This window comes from Ixodes scapularis, unplaced genomic scaffold (assembly GCF_016920785.2).
Source record: "Ixodes scapularis isolate PalLabHiFi unplaced genomic scaffold, ASM1692078v2 PGA_scaffold12__126_contigs__length_90152505, whole genome shotgun sequence".
Classification (NCBI taxonomy): Eukaryota; Metazoa; Arthropoda; class Arachnida; order Ixodida; family Ixodidae; genus Ixodes; species Ixodes scapularis.
This window is the reverse complement of record NW_024609838.1, coordinates 4,972,175-4,990,288: the sequence shown is the minus strand read 5'-3', so window position 1 is coordinate 4,990,288 and position 18,114 is coordinate 4,972,175. Positions and strand designations below refer to the sequence as shown.

General features: G+C 48.6%; 1 protein-coding gene across 1 annotated transcript; it reads right to left on the bottom strand.

Moving 5' to 3' along the window:
• Positions 1 to 13,110: 13,110 nt before the first annotated feature.
• LOC8051871 (endothelin-converting enzyme 1-like) lies at positions 13,111 to 17,709 on the bottom strand. Its single transcript, XM_029991307.2, has 2 exons — positions 15,857 to 17,709; positions 13,111 to 13,474 (listed from the first exon to the last, which is right to left on the bottom strand). The coding sequence occupies exons 1-2, from the start codon at positions 17,707 to 17,709 to the stop codon at positions 13,111 to 13,113; spliced, it is 2,217 nt and encodes a 738-aa protein (XP_029847167.2).
• Between the last annotated feature and the right edge of the window lie 405 nt (positions 17,710 to 18,114).

The window sequence follows — 18,114 nt, the reverse complement described above, 5'->3', positions numbered from 1 at the left end:
CCCCACCTTAAAGCGCAAGTGTAGGCTATATAATATTTTCGGGTGGATTGTTTTTGCGGTTTATGATTTTAGAGTCATGAGCTTGGTAGGTTCGTTAAACTTAGGGCACTCATTTTTATTGGTAGGCGTGTTAGCAGATATGCTGGGTCTTTACAGAAATTATGTGTACAGACTAAACAATCTACCGAGTGTAAAATGGAGAGGTGAGAAAGGGTTTATCCCGATGACGTTTTGCCCTATGATTCACTTTTCAACCATTTTTTAACACCCATTATAAACGAAACCTTTCTGACTAGACCCTTATTTAAGGAGACTGCATTCCTTCATGCCCTATCTATCCCTATCACAAACGGCAATAACATGCTCACAGGCGGCGCAGGTTCAGGTCCTTAAGCTTAAATGTAAAACAAAAAGGCTAGGTGGCGTAAGCTGCCGCCCGATCCAAAGGGCTCAGCCGTATTCATCCATCTATCCATCCATCCGCGCCATGTTACCGCCGGGTTGTAGGCTGATCTGTTTGCAAAGTCGTTCCGGTTACTTCCTTTACGTCGCGTAGACGGAGGCGCTATACGCGGTCTGTTGAAACAGGCAGCGCGAAGCATGTTACAGGGTGGCGCACCCTCGATCGCTCCGGCCCATGGGCATTTCTGGGTCGGTTCTACGAAAATGTATTAGGATCTTTCACTTCAAAACTACCGTCCACCTCTGCGCTGTCAATTTGTCTTTTCCTGACCACCCTGTAGCATTTTTACGCTTTTCAATAATAATGAAATTGTGAAGAACGGGTATGTGCACGCCTCATTTATGGCAACCGCGTTAGCGTCAATTTCGCCATGTTTCTCGCTTTATAACGTAAAAGCAACAGAAATATTTCCTTATGTTTTTGCAGTCTTTGTTAGTACATATTATTGACGTTCATTTTCATTTCAGAGAAATTAATGAGTATTAAAGATGTCATTTTTTTAAAATGATTTTCAAAAGAATGCATTTTTAGTTAAATGCTACTGTGTAAGCAATTTTCGTAAATTTCTCCCGCTAACCAGGACAACGATGTTTCACGCAGAGATTAACTATATACAGGGCAACACACTGGCAAAGTTTGAAGACCTTAGCTTTTATAGACACGGAGAAAAAGATTCTTTAATCCAGAGCGTTATTGCGCAATGTGCCGTGTTTGCGTTTTTTTTTTTTTTTCTCAAACTAGTTATTCTAATACTCGGTGATTAATACCTTTTGTCAATCCTTCCTATGCCTAATTTGTCAGTGAATTTTGTAAACCCTTAGCCAGAACAGTTTTTTGGGGCTGCAGAACGCGCACGTGACTGAAAGGGTGCTTACACATTTGTTTTCGCAAAGACAATTTGTTTTCCCCCGAAAACAAGGATTGGTTTTATTCTTCTGGACAAAAAGCCAGCAAAAAATATTTTTTCATCAAAATTAAAAATGGTCACCGGACATGGTTGTTTGATCTTATCTGAAAACGCCCCCTAGGTGCTGACGCAAAGACAACCAGCGCACGCAGCATGCATTGTCTTTGCAGTGTTTATCAGCGAATATCATTATTCTCGACGTAAGTCATCAAGGCTAGACGACAATGACAAGGAAACTTGTTCATCAGAGCTTCGTCTGATGCGACAAAAAGATTCAGGTAAATATGTCTCACATAGGTGCAATGGGAAAATACGGAGGAACGGTGTGCATTTCACTGGTGATCGACGGGGATATGGCCACGAAAAAGACAATCGACCCTGCGTTGCTCGGACCTCCGATTGATTCGGATATCGCTAGGATACATTTTTAGGGGAACGTTTCTGTGCTTTCGTTGACCATTGGAATCCTCGAGGTCTGCAGTGAAGTGTGTGCAATGTAACTGGGTACACAGTTCAGCTACGTAAATTACGTGAATCGTGCTTGGCAGTGTGCAATCGTGGTGCCGCTTCGTTCAAATAACCGAAGGCTCACTTTGGTTGTGCGGCGCACCGGAGAGCTGCCTTGAAGCTGGTAGTTCCGCACCGTGCTAAATGATGTTGTGCTGCTTTTCAAACTGTTCCGGCGGAGGCGGGCGCTTTCATGGAGCGCAGGTGTGCGGCGTACCGAAGAGCTGTTTTTAAGCTGGTAGTTCCTGTGCCGTGCTTTAGGTGATGCTCTGCTGCTTCCTAAATTGTTCTGGCATAGACGTGCACTTTAACGGGGCACAGGTGTTGCAATTGTTATTGAATCCTCTGGTCTGTCGCACGTTTCGTCGACACAAACGTTTCATCCACACTCGTTACGCGAATTGCAAGCTGTACGGTCATTTCATCGAGCGTGTTACCCACCCAGCTCACCCGCTCACGCCGCTTTGCGGCGACAGTTCGCAGTGGATCTTTACCAGAAAAGTGGTCCCACATCCATTTCAGTTCAGTTCGTCCACGGCGGTCGCCAGACCCCGAAGGAGAGCATTTATTCGGACAGAATCCCACTAAAGCAATGCAGCTTCTTTAGTGGTCAGGATAGACTCTCTTCTGTCAGTTTTGTTATATTGTCACGGATGCTTGTTCCAGTCCTATCTTCTATAAATATTTACTATTCTGGAAAGTTCCAGGGCCATGCTTGACTGCCATCGTATGTTCTGGTAGGGCTGCTGGGTACTTACCCCGTAGCCCTTCACTCTGTGTGCACCCTGGCGGCTCGTCAGCTGAGCTGCCCTGTAACGGACATGGGTGGCGGACTATCCCGCATTTTAAACTCCCGGCGAGCCGTAAACCAAGTCCTATCTCGAGCCCGGCAGAAAAATCGCAAGACGAGCGAGTACCACACGAACGAACCTCGCAGATACACCCCGAAGAACCTGAAGTCCGAGCCAGTTGCTGCTGCCAGGAAGAACCACCGGAATTCGTTCTCGTGCCAGAAAACCCGAAGCTGACTAAGCCAGATATGACAAACCTGTAGCAGCGAACCGCATCCACTGCCACCATAGTTTGACTGCCCGTCGCACCTCACACTCCGACGCCCTTTCACGCAATGTGTATGAAGACGTCGAGGACTAGATTGAACAATACGACCGTGTCGCCCGCCACAATGGGTGAACAGAAAACCAGCTCCTGCAGAACCTATACTTCTCGTGGAAGAAACTGTCAGGCACTGGTCTGAGAACCACGGATCCTCCTTAACGTCGTGGGAAGTTTGCAAGATCGAGCTGAATCACACGTTCGTCTGCGAACATCGACGAGAGAGAGCCGCATTCCTGATTCTGTCCAGGACACGGCCTCAACGAGAGCGTCACTACCTTCGTGGAGGATGTTTTGCAGCTGATCGTGCACCCACGCCGACCCTGATGCTACATAAGACAAGAACCTAAGAGTCCCATGTCTCTAATGTGAGGGGCAGGGGATTCTTCGGCAGCCTTGTCCCCAACCCCCAGACAACAGTCGACGGGTTCATATCACCGAGCCTTCCAACATTGAACGTGCGCTGCATGCCCGAGCCTGTCACAATCAACAACTTCCCGGCGTCTCGACACTCGAATCGTCCAGCTGCTACTTCGACGCCTGCCTCCCAGGCATCCGCGACATCATCCACGATGTTGTCCGGGAGGAGAATAAGAAGCTACTTCCTGCCATCAGTTGCCCGGTTTTTATTTTGATTGCCGAGATTGTTTCGGAACAAGCTTGACAGGCATTTCAATCGGACACTTCTGCGAGCGAAGTGGCATCTGACGAACCGAGGGCAACTTAAGCCACAATGGCTCGACGGCCGCCACTGGCTGCCCCTTAGTATTCAGTGCCAATTCAATGAGACATTCGCCGCCGAAGCATTCCCGGCATCGGGTGGAGGTCTGCGCTGAAGAAAGTACACCAAGGAAAACGAAGGTGTTGCGAATGGCCGACCGAAAACCACTCTGCTACCACTGCATGAGGCCGACCATGTCTACCAGAGCTGCCCGTACCAATGAATTGGCCTGCCAGGGTTCGTGCCGAACGAACCTCGACCACGTCTTGAAGAGTGACCACGGGACATTAAGGATTATCTTCGGCGGCCTTTGTCCCTTATGCCGACATTACTCCAAAGCTCCTGATCCCCATCACTTCGACGGGAGATAAGCACGACAAAGCAGGTGAGCGGCAATGCAATGACAGTTGGTTTGGTGTCGGTCGTCGTCCAAGGACTATACCCAATAATTTGCTGACACCAACTATCTGTCCACTCCACGAAGCAAGCAGTTTCCAACTTTGACGGAGAATGCCGTTGAGTGACTTGAAGAAATAGAATGGTTGGTTGTTCTCAAAATTGGACACCAAGCATCACCCGACTTCACTTTGCCACACGAGACTTATACAATTTGCAGTGGTCGCGGGATGCAGAAGAAATAGCTATTAAGTTACATGGCTTGTATAGCAAACAAACATTGTCGCCAGCCATCAAATCAACGGCACAGCAAAAGGCACAGCCACGTAAACAGTATATGCCCGAGCTTGCTGCATTGACGCAGAAAACTACCAGGAAAATTTGCGGATTAGAAGCCAGCCCTGCTGCTTCAGTGCATCAGATGTCAGTGGCTGGCTGCACATGACGTATGATTACAAGATGGCATCAGTCAGTCAAAGTTGCCACTCGACCAAACTGAACACCGACGTGCCAGGAGCGTCATCCGACAACAAGGAGCACAGGTACAACGACTGAACGCCTGACACGAGACTGTCGCAGAAAGAACTCGTTATGGAACCATTTGATAAGAATCCATAATTATGTAATCAAGTGAAAATAAACATATTTGATACACTAACCGAATAAACACGCTTGCCTTTACGTCTTCAGAGTCTATACACGAAGAATTGTGTTCGTTGCACGCGCTGAGGACCTTTCGAGGACACTCGCATCTTTGAGCCTTCAATATTAATTAAAGGGACATACCAGACTGGCAGACAGGTTGCATGGGGCTGCACTCGTTCCACCTCCTGAACATGTGGTGCATCCGAAAACCAACTCCAGTGATGTGAAAATGTTATTTACTAATTTATTCCCTCCAGGGGCTTTTGTAACCATCGCAGAGAGGATACTTAAAACTACACAGATGATAATATCATAAAAGCACACTGACATTAATGAGTGCAAAACGGGCCCAGCTACCAAAAATAAATATTACACTCGTGAAAAATAATTATTGCTGTAACTTGTTAATTGCAAAAACAAACACCTCTGAGCATAAAGTTTAATAGCGTGTACTGATGCATTGTTATATAGCAGGACACCTCCTATACCTATGGCACAAGAGACCCTTTGCAAAACTCCAGCAAGTAACACAACTGCCACCATTTTTCTTTTGGCGTAAAGAACACGAATGGGCCCCAGCTCACTTCGAACGCTAATGTAAGCATTCGAGTCCAATAGGCGCTGTGCCGAATTCACAGTGATGGCGGACATAACATTCTTGTCGAACAAATGCCCGAAGTATGAAGGCCTTGGGCAGTTAGAGTGGTAGCTACTGTAATTCGTTTTCTCACAATTTGGCAAACGGCGAAGGCTACAGTCTTGGTGAGTCAATATGCACGTTGGAGAGAGGCACATGACAACATATCATCAGAGTGCTCACCTGCACAGATTTGTCACAACCTTCATCCATCTGTCTGATTGGCTCGAGGGGGCTGTGGCGGTTGCCCTTTTCCAAGTTATGGTGAAACGAAGTATAGGCAGTCCACACTTTTGAAAAAATTCTATTGGAGAGACCGAAAGGAATGTGTGATGATCATCAATCCGTCTTGCACCCTGCTGGTGTCAAGCCGCAAGGACGATGAAGAAGAAGCCTGCTTGAGAACGGGGCAGTGTATGACGCTGGGGGTCATCTGTCATGCGAGTGTAAATATAACTAATTTACTGTGAGTCGGCTTCAGTCATTACATTGGCGACGAAGGAACGAACCAATGGCTTTCGGCGCAAAAATCGGTGAATTCGATCTTGGCAAGGGTTCTTCATGGGAAGAATATGTGGAACGAGTCGAGTTATGCTGCGCCGCGAACAAGCTGGTTACCGACATCGACAAAAGGGCCGCACTGCTCAGCTGTTGTGGCCAGGACACCTACTCGCTGATATCGACTCTCGTCAGGCCCCTTCGACCACCGAGTGTGGACTACAGGACCATCGTCGACGCTGTCAAGAACCACGTCAACCCCAGGCCATCCGAACTCTACGCAAGGTACGTCTTTTCGAAGCGGGACCAACACGACGGCGAATCGGTTGCCAGCTACGTTACGGAACTACGTAAATTGGCTGAAAACTGCGGTTTTAGTGACGCTCAGTTGCCACTAAGCATCATGCTCCGTGACAGACTGGTTTTCGGAGTCGCTGACGCGGTAGTTCAGCAACGACTACTCGCGGAAAAAAGTTTGACGTTCGAGGCTGCGTATGACTTAGCTATCACGGCAGAGGTCACAACTAAGCAGCAAAAAGACATCGGTAGCAAGCGGAGCGATAAAGAAAGCAAAGAAGACGTAACCGCGCGAGTCAGCACACCAAGCAAGGAGAGAGGCATGCAACTAAAAGCGGATGCTTCATCGCGCTGTCATCGGTGCATGGGCTATCACGATCCAGGTCGGTGCAAGTTCAAGAACGCGATTTGTTTCGCCTGCTCGGGAAAAGGGCACATATCTCGAGTTTGCAAGGCTAAGGGGAACAGACAATCCAGTCACCATGTGGAAGATTGTTCGAACGTGACAATGTATCCAAAACATGAGTACGACGAGCTTTTAAACATAAAGCAGATTAAAAGCTCACCAGAACGAATCTTGGTGACTGTGCAAATACTTGGTGAAAGCGTCACAATGGAAGTCGACTCGGGGGCTGCGCGGTCTATCATTTCCGTGCAAGAGTTCAACAAGTTGAAAGCGCATCAAAGTGTCCATCTCGAAGATTCCGAAACAAAGCTAGTCACGTGGACGAGAGAGGGACTTGATGTGCTGGGAAAAGCCATGGTGCCCGTGAACTTCAAGAAGAAGAGTCTAGTGCTTCCGTTGCTGGTCGTTGCGAATAAGGGAAGCACGTTACTGGGCCGAGATTGGTTTTCGTCTCTAGGGATCCAAGTGGTGGGTCTGCACATAGTGACCAACGCCCACGAGAGCGTCGTGTCGAAATTTCCAGACGTGTTTGGAGAGTCTTTTCCAGGAGCTGCCCTACCGCCAATCAGCATCGAGCTGAAAGAAGGTGCACAGCCAAGGTTCTTGAAATGTCGGAGTGTACCCTTTGCAATTAAGGATGACGTGTGCGCAGAACTAGACAAGCTGCAGGAACAAGGCATCCTAGAACCTACGCAGTATGCTGAGTGGGCCACGCCTATAGTAGTGGTGCGAAAGAAGAACGGATCCTTGCGGATCTGTGGGGATTATCGGAGCACAGTAAACCAGGCGGTGAGAGACAATGTTTATCCTTTGCCAACCAGCACAGAGCTTTTTGCAAGACTGGGAAATGGCCGAGTCTTCACCAAACTAGATTTAACTCAAGCCTACCAACAGCTAGTGCTCGACGATGCGGCAGCAGGGCTTGCAACGATCAACACAGTAAAGGGACTGTACAAGGTTAGGCGGCTGCCCTATGGAATCTCTGTCGCGCCAGGGTTGTTCCAAAGAACCATGGACACTGTGCTAGCAGGTGTTCCGCAGGTGGTGGCGTATCTAGATGACATCTTGATCGCCAGCGAAACAACGGAAGAACACGACCAGGTGCTCATCGAGGTGCTGACGAGACTGTCAAAAGCCGGACTACGCGCGAACACCTCCAAGTGCGAGTTCTACGTCGAGAGTCTGGAATTCCTAGGACACAAGATTGACAGATACGGAATCTACCCAAGCCAGGCCAAGGTGGAAGCCATCCACCAAGCGCCTGCACCTACCAACAAGAAGGAGCTCCAAGCGTTTCTTGGTATGGTAAATTTTTATAACCGGTTTCTGAAGGGACGCTCTGAGGTAGCAGAAGTGTTACACAGACTTCTAGACAATGGATCAGCATGGGAATGGAAAGCAAAACACCAAAAAGCGTTTGATGGCCTTAAGGACTTGCTAACCTCAAATTCTCTGCTGACTCATTTGAAGAAAGAGGTCCCACTGGTGTTGTCATGCGACGCGTCGTCAGTCGGCGTAGGGGCAGTGTTATCACATCGCGATAAAGAGGGTCGCGAGTTGCCCATCGCCTACGCGTCAAGGACGCTAAACAAAACCGAAAGGAACTATGCTCAAATCGACCGTGAAGCGTTGTCCATTGCGTTTGGCGTCCGCCATTTTCATCAGTATCTCTGTGGAAGAAGATTTGTCATAATAACTGATCACAAACCACTCCTCGGTATTTTTCAACACCAGAAGCAGATTCCTTTCGTGCTTTCCCCGCGAATGCTACGGTGGACGCTCATGCTGTCGGCTTACACGTACACCCTGGAATACCGACGAACCCAGGACCATGGAAATGCAGACGGCCTCAGCAGGCTGCCGATGCCGGTCACCCGGAAAGAAGCAGAAGTTCCAGGAGATGTTCTACTCCTCGAAGCTGTCCAGTTCCCGCCGGTAAATGCAGTGGACGTGGCCAGAGAGACTAGTAAAGACCCTCACCTGTCCACGGTCATGCAGTGGATTCGCCATGGCTGGCCGCAAGAATACCTATCTGAGGAGTACCACGTGTACAAGGTGAGGAGCCAGGAACTTTCGATCCAGCAAGATTGCATAGTATAGGGGAACAGAGTGATTCTGCCCAAGTCGTTGAGAATGGAGGTGTTGCAGCTGTTGCATGGGAACCATCCTGGAATAACGGCCATGAAGGCAATTGCTCGATCCTACGTTTGGTGGCCAAAAATCGATGAGGACATCGATTCCTTTGTGAAACACTGCAGAAAATGTCAACATAACCGACAGAGTGAGCCCCAGGTGCCCACTCATTTCTGGATCAAGCCTGATAGGCCGTGGAGCAGAATCCATATCGACTTCGCTGGGCCAGTAAACGGAGCGTGCTTTCTTGTGGTCGTGGACGCATATTCCAACTGGGCAGAAGTGGAAATTGTACCGTCACTAAGCTCGTCGATGGTTATCGAAAAGCTGCGCAAATTATTCGCGTCATATGGACCACCTGACCTAGTCGTGTCGGATAATGGAACAGCCTTTGTGAGTCAAGAAATGCAAGAATTCTTGAAGATCAATGGAATCAAAAGTATGCAGACTGCTCCTTATCATCCGGCTAGCAATGGTAGGGCTGAGCGAATGGTTCAGGAACTAAAAATGGCCCTCAAAAAGCAAGAGGAAGGAACAGTGGCATGCAAGGTGTCAAGATTTTTGTTTAAACAACACTCAACTCCTCACGCTGGTACCGGGAAGACTCCGGCGGAGCTAATGTTAGGACGGAAATTACAGTCTCCACTGGACAAGCTTCACCCAGACAGCCACGCGGATGGCTACTGCGCGTTCAGTGAACCAAAGAGAGTGTTTAGTCGTGGGGATTTTGTGTATGTGCGGAACTTCGGGGTGGGCGCTAAGTGGTTAGGAGCCCGAGTCCTGCAACGTCTGGGACATGTGATGTACAAGGTGCAGACATCTGATGGCGTGACACATCGGCGTCATGCAGATCACGTAAGGAAGGCATGGGCGAGTACACCTCCGTCCACAAGGCCTGGAATAAACGAGTCCTTCAAGCTACCGTCTAAAACTCAGCCAAGTCATAGTGAGCCGCATTCAACACCGCAGCACCGACCAATGCAGCCACCGCCGGTTGCAACATCGTCGGAACAGCAAGGTTCGCCACAGCCGCGTCGCTCTTTCCGAGAACGACGACCTGTGTGTCGATACGGCGTCGACAGCGACTAAGGGCGAAGAGATGTGATGATCATCAATCCGTCTTGCACCCTGCTGGTGTCAAGCCGCAAGGACGATGAAGAAGAAGCCTGCTTGAGAACGGGGCAGTGTATGACGCTGGGGGTCATCTGTCATGCAAGTGTAAATATAACTAATTTACTGTGAGTCGGCTTCAGTCATTACAGAATGGTAGTCAACATTTTTTAACAAGGACTGCTTTTCGGGCAAGGGATGAACAAAAATATGAATGATCTTGTCCAGGTAATTAGAACAAGTAAATAACTGACCGACTAATACATTGCGTTATTGATGAAAAAAAGAAGTATTGCTGCAATAAATCCTACAAAAGAGAAAAATTTGCTATTAATCTATACGTACACGAAAACGGCTGTTCTTACAGCAAGCCGAATAGCTTTAAAGCAGGTGCCTGCAACGATTTTTCATCCCCTCACTCAATAAAACGTAGTCCTTGCAGCTGAAAATAAGTGTGTACTTCGCACTCACAAAAAAAAAAGGAAGAAAAGCGACCGAACGTAGAATTGTTGATTGACACAAAAGGTTAAAGATCGCAGGAGCTTCCTCGCGAAAAGTTGCTATGCATGGTTATTCGGTGCTGCAGGGCTGAAACAACTCCTAGGCCCCAACGTGACGTATACCTTTCGCTTCGATTCACAGACATTCCAACATTCCAACAAAGCTAACAGAATGCGAAAATGTCTTGCTAAAAGCACTCAAAGTTCTATCGATCCTCGAACACATCCGGGAATCCGAGCACCGGTACGGCGATACGACTGATTCTGTCTCACAGGTGCTGATATCCAAAGCGATCTTGCGCAAAAACGGTATAAAGTCTCATTCCTTCGTATTTTAACATTATACTTCCATCAGCGAGCACGAAGAAGCCTGAAGTCGTCGGAAAGCAGCTGCACATCACGGCTACCGCCGCAGCGAACAACTCGAATCCTGCAGCTCTGGGCGCTGCCATTTTACCGATGACGTCACTGCTCAATTTTGAGGTCACATGGTCACATGACGAGTGGTCACTTTTGCGTACAACATGGCGGCAACCGGGGGCTGGGGGACCGCAGCTTCCGCTGCTCTCTGACTGATTCGGTGTTTCGCTTGCGTTCACGGGCTCCCCACTCCCCTCCTCCATTTCCCCGTGAGCTGTGCATGAGCTGGCCCTGACGTCAGCTGTTTTGCAAGTCACCAGCCAAACGCTCCTCGAAAAATAAAAAAAAGTACGATCCCGTGATGATGTTAACAGTTTAACACTTTTCGTGATAGTAGATATACTGCTCGAGAGATACCAGCTGAATCACTGATTACTGTTGCTTTTTCCGAGGATTGCTATGCCACAGATGACTCTGGCAGGAGCAAGGTGGTGCAGGGCTCATTGTCTTAATTATTATTGCATGGCATAAATACCTTGTTTGTGTTGGCGACTTTTTGTGGGATGGATGCTTCATTGCATGTTGGGTTGTGCTCACACCCTGATTCTGTTTTGTTGACAAGTTAATAAATGGCTGTTTATAAACATAACCAGAAGCCAATGGTCTACGAGCCTGCACCACTAGCAACTTTAAGCTATGTTGGTGATATTGGATTCAAATTACTTTTGCAAAACCATGACAACACATGCTTTTTTTGCCACGATTCTGTTATATGTATTGGAGCAGGCGTTCGATACCAAATGATCGTTTAATCGTGCGCCGGTTCTCACCCGGTGAGGCACTGAGGCCCTATGTGGGACTCGGATTTCGCGCGATGCCCTTAACCGTTACAAGCGAGAGATCGTCGCGTTTGGTCAAGCCTTGGCAGAATCACGTCACAGCCAGTCGCTCGCACTTGTAGCCACTGCGGTTTGTCCATGTTCGCGTTAAAATAATTCTGACCGGACGAGAGAGTGAGCGTTGTTCTCTGTGGTTAGCGAAACTTGCGTGATAGTATTTGCGCTATTATCGCATTCGTGTCCGCGCGCAACGTTTTCCACAGCGGCAGAGGGCCGCGGTGCCCTTATCAATCGCCGGGTCCTGGGGGAACTACATCTTACAGGCATGTGGGAGCCGAGGGGCTCTGGTAGTGTGTAGCGCAGCGGAACCACTGGAACCGACTGGAACCGGGCAGTTGTGCCAGGGTCTGAAATCGGTGGCACCGGTTTGTATCTCGCTTGGTACCGCGCGGTTCCGGACGGGATACAAACTCGTGCCCCAATTTCAGACCGAGGAGGAACCGGCATTTTTCATTCCGGCCCATGTCAGACATTTTCGCTCCCTACACCTCGTTCGCCAGTTATGTAACATCCTACTGCAAGTAAACAACAATGCAAACAAAATAAATTAAAACGTAAAACGTAATGTCCTATAGCAAAAAAAAAAAAACAAAAAAAAAACAAATAAATATTTTCGCTAACAAAAAATGCAAGCAGTTTTTCGTCGACTGGAATGGGGTTCACTAAAAAAAATGTTGCCAGTTAAACTATTTTAAATCTACCGTAATTCTTGAGTATTGCTTTCAGGAATTAGACGGATGAATCAGTGTGCCATGTTTGAAAATATATATATTTGATAATCACTATTTTGTAGGTATGCTGCGGTTTAAATCAAATTAATATCGTCTAAATCAAATAAATTGATTTCACTTCTTGAAAAGAAAATACTGAATGTTTTCAACCCTGTCGTAAAATACTTCCCCGCTCTCGTACGAAGTGTGCGTCTGCGTCTCAACGTACGGTTGGCCTATGGCGATTGCCGTTTGGGGGCAAAACAAATACGTGCTGTCTGACCTCACACTACCATTGGTGTCGCATAGCGACGTCATGTTGGTTGTGCGTGGCGTTTGATATTCGGCAACCGCACCTGTTTTGCCAAACCGTAGGTGCAAATGCCGTTTCGGCTAAAAAATGTTCTCACCACGCACATAAAAATACAAAAACAAAACAAAAAAAAGGACGAAAACTACACCGACTTGATTGAACGGAAATAACAATTGCAGCGTTCAGGCTTCTATGCAGGAGACATCATCGCTGGTGGCTGGAACAGAAGTGACGCATTGGCCTGCGAAATCCCAACCGTTGTCAATCATTCTTGTTCCTGCCTTAGATGTCTCCTGGATGGGAAACAGAACGACCGACGGAATTGTTCTTTTTTTTTCTTTTCAGTCAAGGCGGTGGAGTTTGTTTTATGATGCCAAGTTTCGGCTCCTGGAAAGTTTTTTTTTGCACTCTGGAAGAAACGCGGTATATTGTATCCCCAAAATAGCCAACGGCCTATCAGCCGCATTTTAAAACGCCCCAATCTGGCGCCTGTCCTCAGAAGAGTTCACACTGTTCCTCTGGGTACATGGTGCTCCCGGGCGCACAACGGAAGGCGTCGTGGAAGCCCCCATCATGACGGAGGGCCGCGTTCCAGTGGGCGTCGTCGTCAGAGGACGCGTACTCGTTCGGATCGGCTTTCTGCTCGCACGACTGCAGCACGAGGTAGACGAAGAACAGTTGCCTGGCGCCCACGTCCTTGTTCGGAGCCACTCGCAGACGCAGTGGCCTGTCCTTGCTCCTGGCGGTCTTCTGGAAGAGGCGGTACGCGTAGTGGGCCACCCAGGCATCGCGGAGCCGGGTCATCCGGTATAGGTCTTCGGGCTCTCCGACGCAGCGCTGGAGGGCGGCCAGCTTCGACCTGGAGGGATGAGTGTTGTCGGGAATTCCGTTCAGTGCGTATCGTCATCTATGGCCAACTATCGTGCAGACGCACACATGGCGTGGATGGGGAGGGCGGGGGGGGGGGGGGGGGGAGGGGAGGAGGACCCACTACGCGCGACACGTAGTGGGCCTTAGGTCTTATGTCACGCTGTGTTGCCGAATCGTGAAAAATTCCCCATAAGCCTATCTCTACAAAAAGAAACAGGACCTATAAATAGCTACACTGTATCTGGTTCCACGGGACGAAGAAAAACCTAAATTGAACGCATGCAAAATCTGGGGAATATTTTCTTTTGAGCTCTTAAAGACCTCCCTACAGTGTGGGCAATTCCTCACGATTCGGCAAACCTGGCTAGGGGGTGCTAAAGTCACTAGGTGCATGGCGCAAACCGCCGCCCCAAGAAAATAGCGTACTACTGCATCCATCCGCCCGGTGCGCAGATGTATCGCTGAACTAAAAACTAACTTTTCCGTATGTGTATTGTCCACTCTGTGGGCAAAGGCGGCGCCATCAACTTGCATGCCGCGCCATGAGGAGTGTCGTTCTTTGTTGGCAACAAAAAAGCCGCCGCACGCGGAGCACGCCCTGCGAATGAGCTTGTAAAGTCCCTTGATAAAATTTACGTAACAAGTACAGCCATCCGTTGTTGTGGAAACAACCAAGACGAGTGCCACGAGCAGGTGCTCCACCCAACGTTGGCTCCGCCGGCATTGACTTCCATGGGTCGCTAATTTCAGCGCCGCGGCGCCACTTGGATCCAAGGCCCGCTCGAGACACTGGCCTCGTGCATTGGCGCATTTGACGCTACTTGCAAGACAAACGCAAGGGGCTTTATGAGCTTGGCTATGACTGTCAGTAAATTGTATCAGAAAGAAAACAAAGGCTATGTTCAAAAATTTACTCGATCTCACTCTAGGGTAAAGCTTCTGTACATTGGCGTTTGAAAACCTACCCGCGTCCAGTTTTGCTCAATCTGTTTTTGTCATGTGACATGAATCATGATCTGTCGAAGTACCTCGAATCCATTTGGGTAAAGTTTGAAACAGAAAAAAAATTACATTGTTACGCTTAGAATATCGGCACTCCGTTCGCTGATCTGCTATACTCTGTTTCACCTTATGATGTACCGCAGGGAAGGCTACAAGCGCGAGCTCCTCGCTCTGGGGTAGATCTCGGCTGCACAAGCTCTCGTGCATTAAATTTGTTTGTGCTGACCTTCCTCGCATAAAAACTGTGTTATGGGTGGAAGATCTTATGTTTGAAAAAGTTTGAAATATGTTCCAGCAGTACTATTTCGTAGACCTTTGCAAACGGATAAGGGCAGCTGCCAACGCTGTGAGCTCGCGCTTCTAGCCTTCGCTACGGTACAACATAAGGTGAAACGGAGTATAGTGGGCGCAGCCATCTTGGTGCTTGTTGCAGGGCAGACGCAACTTTCGATCGTCACAATTAAAAAATGCGACTTCCTCAGCTTTAGTAACGGTGTTAGGGAACTCAGGTGATATTGCTTTGTCATGTTGCGAACTGCTTTAAGATTTCTGGAAGGAAAAGCATTTCCTGTGATTTCAAATAAAGCTTCAAATAACTGGCAACACTAGCGTCACACACACACACACACACACACACACACACGCGCGCACGCACGCACGCACGCACGCAGGCACACACACACACAAACAAACAAACAAACAAAGGGGGGGGGTTGCGGTGGGCTGCCGCTCCGGGTACCGCTGACCCTAGTTACGCAAGTGACTAACAACCATGATTTTAAGCCCAAAACGGACTGAAATGTCATTATTCTGAAGCGCACCTTATTTAATGGCTCTAAGTTAGTACTAGATTCAGTGAATATACTCTACTATTTCCCTGCGCCGTCGATCGGGCTAGAACAGCCCATTGTAATTAATATTCCCCCATAAAATGTGTTACTTAGAGCCATGGCCATTATCGGAGTTACCGTCATTAGAGAGTTTTAGTAGATCGTTCCCATGACTCCGATAACCATACCCGATACTCCGCCACCGCCTCCCTTGTGCATGCATAGTATCGTTATCGGGGCTATCGGAGATATCGGAACGATCTACTAAAACTCTCTATTATCCAAATTTGTAGTATGGAGGTTTTCAGACAAAAAAGTTGCCCTGTTTAATAAACCTGCATAGCAAACTTTTTTTTACCCAGATTATGGCCAAGGTTTTATTGTGCGCGGGAAGTTACAAGGTGCCATCAAGATTTCTTATTGTCTTACAAGTCGGAAAGTGTAAATTGTTGGGGCGGTACGTTTTCGGATAACATTCTGGAAACAAAGCTCACGTCTTTCGTCCTCAACACTGATTGATAACAAACGCACCCACTGACCTTGCGTCCTCGTCGAGCCACTGCTGTGACGGATCGGCAGAGTTGATCTCCGAGAGGAGCATATCAAAAATACAGCGTCCGATGAGGACGCCGGCTCGTGCGAGCTGAAATGCGTTGATATTTTTGGCGAACGCCAGGGTTATGTTGAAAACAAGCATCGGTATGTATATGGTTCGTGGCCCACGCTCGCTCCAACAGTTGGTGCTGAAAGTGGACTGGGACCACCGTTCCGACGAGCTACGGGTCAGGCCAGCCAGGAAGCTGTGCTCGTGCGCGGCCAAGTAAGAATCCAGGCCGTTGCTACGCAAACTAGGAATTGCGCCAACATAATCATTAAAACGATCATTGTCCTTAATCCAGGAGGTACTCAAAACCTTGAAATCCGTATTGTTGATTATGCTGCGGATGGCAGCCTTAGAAGAGTCGCTAAAGACAGCAGCGGTGTCCGTGCCACGGATGAATTCCTGCGCCATCTCGCTTACGAGCTCTGTGAATCTTGCTGCGGACCCGTGCAGGTCGATATCTGCCAGCGAAGACCGAAGGAAAAGTGATGGAATGGCTTTTTCGACAGTGCGAAGGCAGAGCTTCCAGCGTGGAACCGACGTCCTGGGTGCACTGTAGAGGATGCTGCTGTAGACGTCCAACAAATCGGATTGCGGCAGAAATGGCGACATTTGAATCATCGTCCGGACGCCAAGGAAGTTCATGACGGTGTGGGGCGCAGTCTTCTGAACAAGTCCAACCACGTTGGAGAAGAAGTATGGTGACTGGATGTACACTTCGGAGTCCTGGCTGAAGACCGAGTGAGGTACACCGTCGAAGACCTCTCGAAGGAACTCGTTCGCTGGAGAGATGTACGCGAGCTTGCTGATCTGGAAGCTTCGGTCGCCTGAGTAGAGCTGATAGAGCCTTTCCAGTTCAGTCGCGAACCTGACCACGTTGAGCCTATGAACGGGTGGGATGAAGTCTTTCTTCAGGGCCTTAAGGGAGGCAAAAGTGGCGGATGAATACATTTGAATAGCATCTCTGATGTCTATGCCTTCGATCGAGGACAAAGCCTTGGGCAGCTCAAGAGAGGCAATGTCTTTAGAGTTGTACGGATGGGACGAGACGGTAACGCTGAAGAACGCCGCTACACCTGTTTTTCGAAGCAACTTGGCCGCCATCTTCCAGACAGACAAGTCTTTGCGAACCGGTGGCGTAAGCGGAAACCCCTCAAGAGATAGCGAAGCCATGAGCTCGAGCAGGGGGTTCCAAACGTTTTCTTTGGTATGGTTCCCGGTAACGCACTGGTCAACGAGGCCCCGCATCGCCAATGTCTTCTTGTCGAGCTTTTTGTCCCGGTTCATGATCATTGAGTATATCCTTTCTTCAAGTACAGCCACATAATCGTCGTTCGTGGAAGCCGGATAAATATTTCCAGCGACCGGAAACTGACTCGTCCAACGACTGCAGACGAACCGGTAAAAATTATCGCAAGGATTTACATTCCATTCCAGAAGGTGGCCGAAATACGCTGCATCCTGAATGCAACTTAGCGTGGTACACGTTTCGAATGCTAGTCGCGTATCATGGAGGAAACTGAATTTCTCTCTGGGCCTCAGTACCATGACAAGGACTGCCACGGTGACTAGGACCGCCAAGAGTGCCAATGGATAGAGGCAGAGCTCCCGGTTGAGAACGAGCGAATAGTTTTGTTTGTATAGCACGCGAGCATTGTCCGCAATGATCGAACCTCGTTCGGGGGCACCTCGTATTGCTGTGGTGCCTGATGGCGGCTTCAGTTTCTTGGTCGAACGTTCGAAATTCTTGTCGAAAGTTGCAACTTTCTCTTTTTGTCTTCCCAGGCGCATTCCGGACCGAGATTCCTTGTACCTTGGAACCGGTACACTTTGGATATTTGACGGATTCACCCTTGTTTCTGTGGTGTCTGTGCTACTATAGAACGTTTTCGCCTCTTCGCTTTCCGTCCCTGAAACATTGCTAGCGCAGCTAGATGACATGATCGTTCGTTGCTCTTCTGGGGCTACCTGACATCCACTGACCGAATTCATCAGTACTAGCGAACCGGACTTTCGTTTGCTCGACGTCGAAGGCTTTCTGCTGGCAATGTCTTGCACTGACCATGACCAAGCAAGCAGTGGTTCCTTCATACGGGTTGGATAAACGTACTCGGATTTGTTTTCGGATTGATCACTGTATATCACGGAACCTCGTGAGGCAGGCAGTATAAGGAGCAGCTTTGAATTCTTGCGTGC